This window comes from Petaurus breviceps, unplaced genomic scaffold (assembly GCF_028583685.1).
Source record: "Petaurus breviceps papuanus isolate PSGF00001 unplaced genomic scaffold, PetGlider_PUasm1.0 470, whole genome shotgun sequence".
NCBI classification, from domain to species: Eukaryota; Metazoa; Chordata; class Mammalia; order Diprotodontia; family Petauridae; genus Petaurus; species Petaurus breviceps.
In genome coordinates this window covers 3,285,274-3,298,245 of record NW_027186350.1, presented here as the reverse complement: position 1 = coordinate 3,298,245, position 12,972 = coordinate 3,285,274, and the positions used below count along the sequence as shown (strand labels likewise).

At 38.1% G+C, this 12,972-nt stretch overlaps 1 protein-coding gene and 1 long non-coding RNA gene across 6 annotated transcripts in view; one reads left to right on the top strand and one right to left on the bottom strand.

Annotated features, from left to right (window-relative positions):
• The window catches only part of ETV6 (ETS variant transcription factor 6), a 355,559-nt gene extending 348,506 nt beyond the window's left edge, over positions 1 to 7,053 (bottom strand). For 2 of the 3 annotated variants that reach the window (XM_069101492.1, XM_069101493.1), the window contains exon 1: positions 6,421 to 7,052. In XM_069101492.1, the coding sequence (XP_068957593.1) occupies positions 6,421 to 6,453 (33 nt within the window). In that variant the 5' untranslated portion in view covers positions 6,454 to 7,052. Of the gene's footprint in view, positions 1 to 6,420 lie in introns of all 3 variants that reach the window. The other variant, XM_069101494.1, reaches the window with a different exon arrangement.
• On the top strand, positions 6,941 to 12,561 carry LOC138171939 (uncharacterized). 3 transcript variants are annotated; one of them, XR_011171001.1, is made up of 5 exons: positions 6,941 to 7,079; positions 8,421 to 8,526; positions 9,682 to 9,753; positions 11,330 to 11,490; positions 11,933 to 12,561. It is a non-coding gene; the product is annotated as an uncharacterized lncRNA (long non-coding RNA). The 3 variants fall into 3 exon arrangements; XR_011171003.1 differs by lacking the exon at positions 8,421 to 8,526 and having other exon boundaries at positions 6,977 to 7,079; XR_011171002.1 differs by lacking the exons at positions 6,941 to 7,079; positions 8,421 to 8,526 and adding an exon at positions 7,350 to 8,188.
• Positions 12,562 to 12,972: the final 411 nt, after the last annotated feature.

The window sequence follows — 12,972 nt, the reverse complement described above, 5'->3', positions numbered from 1 at the left end:
GTGTGTGTAGATATATATATATATATATATATATATCTACACACACAATAAATACTTCCCTAACAACTATGTACAAACTGTGTGTGTGTGTGTGTGTGTGTAGATATATATATATATACATATATATATCTACACACACAATAAATCAGAGATAATCTCAGAGGAGTTTGGGAAGGGTCTCTTGAAGAAGGTGGGCCTTGTATTATTAGCCACAGGATCCTGGCCAAGTCATTTAACCACTCTCAAGCTTCAGATTCCTCATCTGTAAAATGAAGTCAATAACAGTACCTATTTCTCAGGGCTGATGGGAGAGGATCAGATGACAAGACGTATGCTAGTTATTACTATTTCATTTATATGTTATTATATCATTTATACAATCAAGAAAGAAATACTTGACAAAAGAAAGGATAGGGACAATTACATGAGAGTAAATGGCAATTTATATTGAAAATTGAAAAGCTTCTGCACAAAGTCAATGTAATTAGGGGCAGCTTGGGGAGACAGTACATAGAGCACCAGCCCTGAAATCAGGAAGACTGGAATTGAAATCCAACCTCAGAGCCTTACTATCTAACCCCATTGCCTCCAAAAATTAATAAATGAAGGAAGGAATAAATAATTGTTTTCTTTAAAGGCAATGCAATTAAAAACAGAAGGCATAAAGTTAACTGGGTAAACTATCTTTGCAGCCAGTTTCCCCGATAAAACTCTGATATCCGAGATATACACATTATAGAAAACAGATTAAAATAAGTAAGAACAAGGGCACTTTCCCAAGAGATAAATGGCCAAAGGATATAAACAGGCAACTCTCAAAAAAAAAAAAAACCAGAAAGAAAGATGTCAACAAGTAGTGAAAAATGCTCCAAATCACTAATGATAAGAGAAACATTAAAATAACACTAAGGTTCAATTTCACACCCTTTAGATTTGAAAAGTGACCAAAAAAAGGGAAAATGACAATTGCTGGAGGGCTCTGGGTAGATGGGAGCTGTGAATTGGCACAGACATATTGCAGAGCTGTACCTTTTGCCCCAGCATTATCACAATAAAGCACACTCTCCAAAGAGATCTCTTTGAGAGGGGGAAAAGAAACTTACATACAACATTAATAATTTTGATTTAGCAAAGAACTAAGGTTATTCCCACAGATTGAGAAATGGACAAATTATGATGTATAAATGTAAAGAATAACTACTTTCACCACTTATTAACAGTATGGAAAATTCTAGTAATTTCAAAACAACAATTTAATAAATCACTGTTGAAACTCCAGTCTCTCCATTCCAAATCTAACTAACATTTATTAAGCACCTATATGTGCCAGGCCCTCTGATAAAAGGCTCTCAATACAAGCATTATATAATTAAAACACATTTACATAGCTCTTTAAAGTTTACAAAGCATTTTCCTCTCAACAACCCAATGACTAGAAATTGTAAATATTACTACCATTTTATAAAAGGAGAAACTGAGGCTTAAAGACATGGGATGGTTTGCCCAAGGTCACATAATTAGTAACTGCTGTAGCTGGGACTCCAAAATAAAATAGTACAGGAAAATGGCAAGACTGCCCACAACCCAATGTGTATCCAGCTCCTTCTGGTTCTCGTAGTGGCAGAAGCATACTATTATAAATTCAGGTCTAAGACATAACGTATATTGGGGTCTGGGGGATGGTGTATATTTGGGTTCTGATCCCAAAAATGTCTTCTGGTATCCCCAAAGTTTGGCACAGTAGCTGGCACACAGTAGGTGCTAATAAATGCTTATTGACTGACACTAGTTCTATCAATGCTTTGTATATCTTGTATATAGCTAGTTATTTGTAAGTGTGTTTGTGTATGTGTATGTCTCTATGTATGTGTCTCCTCCTGTAGAGTGTCTCCTCCTTGAGCCCAGAGACCATCCTTGTTTTCTTTGTACCCCAACAATAAGCCTAAAGCATAGCAGATTGCAAATGCTTAACAAACACTTGTTGACTGAGACCATTTTTTCCACTTTCTCTTGAGATTTTCTTTTTTTTTTGGCAACTTGGCTAATATGAATATATGTTTTGCATGACTTCACATATATAATGTAAATCATATTGCCTGTCTTCTCAACGGGTGGGAAAGGGGCTGGAGGGAGGGAGAATTGCTTAATTTAATTTTTTCTAGGCCTCAATCTCCCCAACTTTAAAATGACTTTGATGGACAAGGTGACCTCTAAGGTACCTTGCAGTCTAAATATCCTACAACTCTTCCTCACAAAGAAATGAGGAAAAATTAGAGCAGCCTGACAGCTCGTCATTTCTCAAATTTCCCAGTTGGCTTTTTATTTATCCTCACCCAATTTCCTCCCTTAATAATCAAAAGAAAGCAGATTTTAAATCCCAGTGCAACAAAGCATAATCATAGTATGGCCCATCTTTGTGTATTGTCATTGAGAAAATTCCTGAGTCAATGAGGGTGGTGTGTTACACCTAGATGTATAGAGGACACACAGGAAGCATTAGTGACTTCACTAGACATCAATCCCATTACTTAGATAGTCTCCTGGGTGCTGGAAAGACAGAGGCAGTGACAGAGAAAGCAACAGAAACGGTGACAAGAAAAGACTGGAAGGGACCGGGTTATAAAGAATTTTAAATGTCAAAAAAACAGAAGACTTTGTATTTGATCCTGGAGGTAATGAGGAACTCACTGAGTTGACATGGTCAGACCTGTGATTTAGAAAAATCACTTTGGCAGCTGAATGGAGCAGGGAGCCCAGTTAAAAAAAAAAAAACAACCTACTGGCACATCAAGAGAGAATAAGGGGTTGGCTAGGTGATACACTGAATAGAGCACCGGCCCTGGAGTCAGGAGGACCTGAGTTCAAATTCAGCTTCAGACACTTAACACTTACTAGCCATGTGACCTCGGGCAAGTCACTTAACCCCAATTGCCCTGCCTTCCCCCTCCAAAAAGGCAAAAGAAAAAGAAGAAGAAGGAGGAGGAGGAGGAGAGAGAGAGAATGAAGCCTGAAACTAGTGATGGCTGAGTGAAAAGAAAGTAACATATACCAGAGACATTGAGAAGGTAGAAATGATAAAATTTGACAATGGATTAGATATAGTATTTTTAAATTTACAAAGTATATATTATCTTATTTGAGTCTTCCAACAATCCCGAGGTTATGTACTACAGCTTTATTATCACCCCCATTTTACAGGTGAGGAACTTGAGGGGCAAAGAAGTTAATCATGGTCACATGTAAGTGTCAAAGACAGAATTCCAATCTGGGTCTCTTCCTGACTCCAGTGCAGCATTCCGTCTCCTCTTAAGATCCTATGCTTGCAACTGTTGTTATAAGAGGTAGTTTGGTGCCAGGAGACAAACCCAAGGAGCTTCAGTCTCCTTGTCTATAAAGCGAATAATTTGGATCAGATAATCTCCAACGTTACCTCAAGCTCTAAATCTGTTACTATGGTTTACTGAGGCTAGGAGGCAGTCTGACTTGAAGATATGGATTCCAATCCTATCTCAGTTAACTCTTCCCCCAAGCCTTGGACAAGTCAATTGCTATTTTGCAGTAGGGCAGAAAGGGACCTTTATTTGCTAAATGAAAAAATGCTTGTAAAATATTTAGCATCAAAGCCAGTTAAGAGATGTACATTAGGAACCACCACCTAGATAAGAGATGACTCCAAAAGTGCTGCTCACTTGGCAGGTTCAGAAACTCATTCGGAGAGAGGCCTCCACCTCAAATTCTTCTATACTTTTCTTCCAGCAAAAAAAAAAAAAAGTTTCTCAGTAGCAAACAAAGCACCTTCCTAAACTGAAGGGCTCAGTTCAGTCCCTCTGTCTTTCCAGGTTTTCCCACACCAGTTGCTGAGGGATTAACTGTGCCCACTGATTTGCCCCTTGTGGAAGAGAATAAAAGAAAGTAAGGACCACTGTTGGGAGGCAGGGAAGGAACATGAAAGATACCCTCCCACACACAACAGAAAACTCCTCAACACAACACATGAGCTCTGATCCATCAAACAGCCCCTTCAAACATGTTTGCCATTCATTCCCTACTCCAAAGAAAAGTTTGTTTGTTTACTGGAATCTAGAAGCCATGCAAGGATTGTTTGTTTGCTGCCTGCAAACATGCTCTATTATGCGGTAATTTTATCACATCCCAAGAAATGAAACATTCCCAAATCATTTCCAAATAGTCTGATATAATTTCAGTTCTTGACCCTAGGGTATTTTTAAATTCTTAATCAAACAAATGGGCAAGTATGAAATTGAACTTTCCGTGAACGTCTAAAAATACACACCATCTACACAAATTTCATATATATATATGGGTATATATATAATATACACATACACACAAACATATTTTTTAAAGACATCCTAAACAACAAGTGACACCTATTCCTCTATCCTAATGAGTGATAACACCTGATTAAATGCCAGAGAGAGCAATCATAAGAATAAAATTTATACTGGAACTATGAATGTGATTTCTAAGCTATGCTTAAGAAAATGTTTGGCTTTGGACTTGGGCTCGTTTTTAAAATTTTTACTTTCTTATTTGAAGAATTTCTTTTCTATTCTGGTACAAAGAATAGTAGTCCTTCTGGCTCAGGCACAACCACCATCTGAGCTCATGTTTACAGTATGCAGTCTCTGAAAAAAATCAAGAAAAGTATTTTCCCCCTAAAAATACTGCCCTGTTAGTGGTACAGATTTTCCTCATATTAGATTTATTGCTATAGGGCTAAATATAATTTGCTGATTTAATACCCTATTATTTAGTTACCTCAGTTTGTGTTATGAAGCATGAAATAAATTAGATTATCCATACCACAGTATTTTACAGAACACAGTGGAGAACTGAATCTGCACAGGAAAAAAAATGTGTTCTTAAAAGTGTCAGAATACTTAAAAAGTTCTTTAAGGTGCTCCAAAATTACAACTACAACCACACATGAACGAATGAATATCTAAGACCCAAAAGTTTCACCGGTTATTTTTTCTACCGCAAAAAACCCCAGACCTGACCCCACCAAAACAAACAATAACAAAAAAAACCTAGGCTAGGTCCTTAGCCCTATCTGAAACTCATGAAAATATAACTTCCTCCTAAGAGGGAGTCTATATGTATATAATAAGAAACAAGACTGACTTTCTCAACAGGTAAATCGTAAATAAAACACAGCACCTCAATACGGAAATAGGGTTTCTGAAGTTTTTCTGGAAGATTGTGAAAACTGATTTTTGTATTTCTTTTGTACCCACTTAAAATGAGGTGTAAAAGAGCACTTATTAAAACAGGCCAAGCTACCAACAAACTTCCTTGTAAGAAATGAAGGAAGTGCACAGGAAGGAGTCTGTTCTCCCATGCACTCGTTAAAGTGAGCCAATCAAATAAATAGACTGATGGAAAAAGTGGGGAAATGTACAGCCCTTCTTGTGTTCCCACATGATCAACTTTTCAGAAGCAACCCAGAACAGTACCACCAACCTTAATTACACCACTACTTAGAGTGAGTGCTGTGTTTGCAAACACACTCAGCAGCTGCATTTACAACTTGGATGGGGGTGTGGGGGTTAAGGCATGGACAGAAAACAAGGAAAATTCTACAGTTAGATTCCTCGGCGCCCTGTCAAATAGAGAAGGTCATTTTAGCTATGGCAACTTCCATAATTCTATTTTCCTTATGCACCACAGGAGTTAATACCTACTTGGATCCTACTCAACTTTCCTATGCATTGATCATAAAATATCATTCAGCAACTTCATTCACCTTAAAAAAAAAAAGTCAAAAACATACATTGTGCAATACTAAAAAAAAAAAAAACTGCCACCAGGATTCTTTTTCCAGTGCTTTCAAAATTGCAGCTTTTAATTACAATCAGAGGGGAGAGAATGTAGAAAAGAAAGGATCCAACCAACATTACAGGGTGAAGAAGTTCAGGGTTTTAAAGAAAGAGAGAGAAAACCACCCTTCACAGCACAAAAGTTAATTCCTCCACCCCGTCCACATGTTGGGGTTACAAATACAGAGGCAGGGTTTTTAAAAGCAACACTAATCACTTGGGGGTGTTTTACAGTTCAAAAAACAAGCCAGGCTTTTTTTTCCTGACCAATTGTGACAAAGCTTTTCATTGTCAAAAAGAAAAGAGGAGGGGGGAAGCAAAAACACTGGGGGGAAAGGAGGAAGGGGGGGATAAACAGCAAGGTTAAATTAAAGGGTATAGACTGCAAGCTGCATCTCCTTCCCTCAAGCCCCAGAGATCGATCGCGATCCATAGAACAAACTGCAACAAACCTACTTTTAAGAAACAAGCAAATACTGAATTCCCCCTCAACCCCCCACCCCGGGGTCGAGCCAAAAGGTTTTTTTAAAACATGGAGGGAGGAAGAGGAGGAGGGGGGAAAAAAAAAGATCTTTACCTTAATGGTACACTGAACAGGAGTCTCAGACATGTCTCACAGCAAGAGAGATCAGGAAGTTCTCAGTTTTTTTCCACTTTCCTTTCCTCTTCCCCAACCCAGAAATCCTCCAAACAGCCAGCCAGATGCGATCATTTAAGAAGTTTCTTCAACCATCTTCACCACCACCACCTTCCACCCCCCCAAAAAAAACCAAACCCTGGGGATCCTGCGGCTTCTGCCCTCCAGCATAAGAGACAGCCTTGCAGTTCTTTTCCGGGGGGCTGGGAAGAAGAGGTCGGGGTGAGGGAGGAAAGAATGGGAAGAGAGGAGGGCTGGGGTCAGGGGACCCGGGAGGGAGGTGTATTTTGGTCGGCTTGGAGCTTGTCTGGTGGATGAGACTGTTTATCTGGGTCTCTCTGTCTCAGGCTTGTCCGTCCGTTCCCCCCTCCTCCTCCTCCTCCTCTTCCTTCTACCTCCTTCCTTCCCTCCCTCCTCCTCCTCCTCTCTTCTCTCCCTCCTTCTCTCTTAATGTTTTCCTTCCTGGAAGAGAGAAACTGAAAGGCGAACTGAGAAACCTCTATGCTCATTGATCTTGAGAGTTTCGGTGCTGAAACTGACGTGAATTCCCAGCAAAGAGCTCAGCCTCTTAAAGGAGCCACCAGGAAATAAAAGCTCAGGTTACAGCCAGGCATCAGGGAAATAAATGCAGGGACGGGAGGCGGGCGGGGGGAGGGGAGGAATGGGGGAAGGGGTGGAGGAGGGGCTGCCGATAAAACAGGTGAAAGTGTCGAAACTAAGAGGAAGGAGGGTGCCCAGCCTTTAACTTCGAAAGGCCGATGCATCCTGGGGTGGGGTGGGGGTGGGGGGGATGGGGAAGAAGGGGAAGAGAAGGAAATAAGGAAACCAGCAAAGGAAATTAAAAAAAAAATAATACGGATTTAGCAGCCCTTTATGTCCTAAGATTTTTTTTTTTTAGTCTTGTGCGAATGATTGTGTCACATAAGTAAAAGTGAGGGGCATTTTAAAATGTTACATAGTTGTTTTTTTGCATTCGGAAGCTACAGGATTTATTAAAACACGTTACCAGTCTAGTTTCTTGTAAGCAACGTTTAAAATGCATGAGTGGCTGGGGGGTTTTTCCCCACTAAATGCAATGGTAAAAAGAAACCTAGGACAGTCTTTTAGGGACGAGAAATCTAAACGAGGAAATAAAACAATAGCCTTTGTTCTTCTAGACTGCTGCCTCTTTAAGAGAATCTACCAGGAAATGGGAGATCAGGTTGCAAACTGTACACAGGGAAATCTGGAGAGAGCCCGGGAGGGACATTGGAGACAAAAGCATTGGAGGCTGAGCCAGAATGATGGATTAGGAAGATAAAGTGAGCTAGAAGATAAAACCAGAAAGATTTTTTTTTTCTAGGAAAATAGACGTACTGGAAAGGAAAGACGTAGGTTGTGTTGAATTCACAGTACTGGGGGAGGGGACCACTCCAACGAAAACTGCATTCAAGAGAAGGAAAGAGTAGACGGTTATCAAAGGCAGTTTAGTTCCCGTTCCTTTTCCTCAACCTCCTCCCCCTTTCGAAATAAATTGCATTAAGTGAGCGCTGTCCCTTTAAAGAAACAGCTACTTCCTAACAAATTTGCTGCTGGGCAACAAAGTTAGCAGGATGTGTTCAAGTAGATAAGAAAGAAGGAAAAAGGAAACTCCATTGTAGAGGAACTAATCTTTAAAAAAAAAAAAACATTTTTTTTCTACCATTAGGACTTTCTTTAATATCTTAAGGTAGGAGATGTTCTAAGGCTGATTGGGGGAGGAGAGAGGGAGAAAGGAATCCTATGAATTACTAAGAGTATGAACTTTACAATTAACTTGTTAAACACCTTACAGTTACAAAACCTTCGCCCATACATTATATTGTCTGAGCACTTAAAAAGAGAAGTGGAGATTACTCTGAATCAATATGGATTCAGTAATAATAAGTCATGTACCCAACTAACCTTTTTTTTTTTCACAGTATTAACAATTGAGGCACCAAGATAATTCTCTAGAGGCCTGCTGAAGATTTCATTTTTCCAAATTATTAGTGACCAGACCAGAAAGCAATTCTTGAAGGTTACCAGGTCAGGAAAAGGCCATTCACACATTTTACCTATATTTCAACAGGCTTTTAGGATCATAAAGCTGAAAAGCATGTAGAACATCATAAAGAAGCCAAGGCTTATGGGCTAGGTGGTGCAGTGAATAGAGCACCGACCCTGGAGTCAGGAGGACCTGAGTTCAAATATGGCCTCAGACACTTAACACAAAAAACTAGCAGTAAAGCACTTAACCCCAATTGCCCCACCTTCCCCCCTCCAAAGAAAAGAAAAAAAGGAAACCAAGGCTTAGAGAAGTAATGGTAATAACTAGTAGAGTTATATGAACCTAGGTCTTCTGATTTGAAACTCAGTACTTTCATACTATGCTTACTTCTGTTTTCCCCAGTTTCCTGATCTGCAAAGAGAAAAATAATAACAGTACCCATCTCCCAGGATTGTTCTGAGGATCAAAATGATATAATGATTGTGAAGTGCTTAACACAGTGATTGGCATATGCTAAGCTCTATATTATTGTTGTTATTTCTTTAATTGAATCTAATTGTACACTACCTGATAACTCTAAAGTAGATTTAAAATGTCAAAGGTTATTAGATTGATGATTTTTATATTGGATCATTTGGAAATGCAATTAACTGAATTTATGTCATCTCAAGTTTTGTTTCATGTTTTAAATACATAATATTGTTTGTGTTATTGTATTTCTAAATTCTGTTATATAGTGACATTTGAGAGACCATTGTCACATATGCTGTTAAACAAAGTAACTTTTCAAGCTGGATGCTATTAGATTATGAATTGGTCTTTTAAAAGGATGATAAAAAATGAAAACTTTTAAATATTTAATGGGGTATATTTTGTTATAAAACAGATAATAATAATAAGATTACTAGAATAGCAGATTTTCATTTGAAAATTTTTGACTATTTTGAAAGTATATGGTTTAAAGATATAGCTTCAAGATATTAATGATGAGTCAACTCTTAGGTATTTGCTATATGTCTGAAGCCCTGGAATATGGGTAGTTTTAATTTCCAAGTAAAGAATAAATGAAATGTTAAGTGTTAGGGAAACATCAGGAAAGATATATAACCCTAAGTTGTGGCTATGAGATTTTGCTTTTTAAGGTAAAAATTCTTGGAACTGTAATTTACTATTGCTTTGAGCTTTGATTACAGGGATAGTTGTATGAATTGTCACGAACCCAATAGAAGAAAATGGCATGTGCTGCAGTCTGGGAACTGCTAAAGGTGAATGTCTGTGCCTGGGGAAAAGTTGGGAGGACAACCTTGGCCTGGCCTTTGCTAGGAACCTCCTGACTCTATTTCCCCATTGTGCTACTTTATTTCTGAAAAAAAAAGGCAATTTCCCCACCTGGTTAATCCTGAGCCTGCTTTTAACACCTTGTGTCTACATGATTGGATGTCAGATATGACTCATGCCTGGAATCAAATAGAACTGAGGGAGCTTATCCCTCTGTTATGATACTATGACATTGTTATAATTATATCCCTCTTTTTCCTTTTATAGCAAATTTCTATAATCAAGCAGTTTTGTAAACACAATACTAAATCTATTAAATAGCAGATTGATACTGGAACATCTCTGAGTTATTATAATAGGATACAGGTGTGAATATCTTACAGTTTTTTTTTTTTAACCTGTATTTGTGAGCAAACTATAATATAGGGATGATATCCTCCAAAGAGAGTAAGGATTAGACAAAGTAATAAGACAAATATGTAATTGTGAAAGTTTCCTAAATAAATGGAATAGTAAAATTTGAAAAAGCAATAGACTTAGACTGTTTTTTCTAAGATGTGTATATATATGCTTGACTTCCAAATTTATCTGTCATGGAAATTCTGGCTTTGAGTATGTTTTAATAATAAGTTCTCAAAATTGGATTAATGATTTAAATTGTGTTGAAATTGGTAAAGAAAGTGAAATTATTTTTCCAATTCTAAAATGTCTGTCTGATAATTTTAAAAGGCAAATGAGTTCATTTTACAGTTGGACCTTCATAAATTTTTAAAAGATTCTTGTATCAGGTACAGGATTTAAGTAAGGATAGAAAGAGTAAATGGTATATAAACTCAGATTCTCTGAAGTTTCAAAATTGGAGAACCAAGTTTAAGTGATTGTACTAAATTATATTAAGTCAATATTATCTAGGAATCTCTAGATCTGGAACCAGAGAAGCAGAGACCCCTTTAGAAGTGTTCTGAGAATAAAACCTATTGTACAAGAAAAGTTGTGTTAGACCCAGATAACTACCTAAGACATCTGAGACTCAAAATGTGCTGGTTAAATAGATATTGAGAATGAGTTACTAGGATACAAGGAGACCTGATAATTATTTAATATTTTAATGATAATTAATTAGTTAATATTGGTGTTAATTATTGTATTGCTTTGGTCTTTTGTTTCATGAAGTTTATGTCTAAGTTTTCTTGGTTACCATGGTGACATATAAATTGCCCCTTCTCAAAACTAGTCCATTGTGAGGTCTCTAAGTAGTTTAATCTGTAACCTGACATTAATGTAATATGACAATGTAATTATGATTATGAATTTATAAAAAACCTTGTTGCATTGTTTGAAACAAGCCTTGTGACTATCAAACTGGACCATTTCTATATACTGTTTAGAGATTCTTGACCAAGGACCTATGTTATATTGAACAGATTCAGATTCAAAAATTGATACAAGGAGTTTTCTCACAATTGTACATCTCATGCATCTTATCTGAAAACTGGCCCCATACTGATCAATCAGTCACTGTTTCTAAGAGCCCCTAAAAAGTCCTATTAACTACTCCCACAGCTTCCAATTTTTTGGGTGTGGACTCCTGTATCATTTGAAGAAAGCTCCTGCTCCTCAGTGAATGACAGAACCCTCTGGGGATCTCAAGGTTTGTCTAGTATGGACCCAGAAGCAGCCAACATCCAGATGAAAGCTGTCCTAAGATTCCAGATGAAGGCTAAGTAAATTGTACTAGTTTTTTTTCCTTTTCCCTTTTGTTATGTACCCAATCATCAAGACCCTGATTCAAGTGTATGTTGGCATTTTCTCCCTTTGTATTCTTGCCTCTCCTAACTGGGACATGACAGGCCTCCCTCAAGGAATTGATCTGCTGAGATAAAAATAACTTCCCATCATTGCTAAGGGGAAAGGCTAAACAAATTGTTAGATTTGCTACCTTAACCCTTGAGCTCACCAACCTAAGGCTACAGCTGTGCCTCAACTCAACTTCTCATCTTGGCCCAACTGACCTTTCATGGCATCTTAGTTTATACATGCATCTTCCCCATTGCCAGAATGGGAAGGGTTCTTTCAGACCCTGTCCCTTTGGCCAAAAGGGGTAAATGTCGGAATCTCCATGCCAAGACCACCCTTCTCCTTTTACTCTTCTCTTTTTACTGTTAGGAGACACCCTGTTTTCCAGAGCTATGGCCCAGCAAGCAAGCTGTACCCTGAGCTTGGATCCACCAGCATTCTGTTCATGAAACCCTGCTATGAAGCAAACTTGTCTCTTTGTTGCTGTTACCCCTGCACTGTCAGGGCTACAGCTCAGTGCGTAGCCATTGGTATAAATATTGAGATTAAAAAAAAACACACTAAAGAATGCCTACTAGAGGGGAGGGGGGAGCCCCATGGCATGTATGTGCCTCGTTTCCTTCCTCCAATGGAATAAAGAAAGCTTTTTGCTTAGAACGACTGTTAGCAATTTGGTTTTATTTTTTTATTTTTAGAGTTAACTGTGGTTTTAATAACTTGTGTGAGCTCTTTGGTTGTTGTTTTAGAATAGCAGTTGCAGAGCTGCTATGGCTCTTTCATCATTTGGTCAGGGTTAATAATATCATCATAGAGAAGATGGAAGTATATGACATGGATGTAGGATGGTCAATCATAGGTGAATTCAAAGCTGATTGAACAACTGAACCAAAAGAGTATTGACAAACTCTGTTGTTGTGTTGTTGTTTTCCCTTCATTCTCAAAGAAGATCAATGACATCAGGAGGCTGATGCCTTGACTTACAAGTGAAGTGGATTTAAGTGAGGTAGAGCTGTGCAAAGGCGTCAACCTCACTGTCTCCTCCAGAGTTATCAGAGTCCAATGGCAAGACACAGATCAGGACAACTGGTGATGGCCCCTGACAGACTCATCAAGGTCAACCTGAAGAGAAGTCCTATTACATATTTACAAAGCTCTCCTCATTCCTAGCCTATTCAACATTGTTATCAGTAGTTTTTAGGAAACCTTTTATGGAAAGCTGAAAGAGATAACTAATATATCAGCTGACAGAACCAGGATCTGATTAGGCTGAAATTATGGGTTAAAATGAGCCAAATGAAATTTAATAAGTATTACAATAATTAGTTCATTTTAAGGCTAAGGGCAATATAATGGCCCCTAATGCACATGTAGTTCCCTCTTCTGCAGCTTTAGGGAGTGTATTTAAAGAC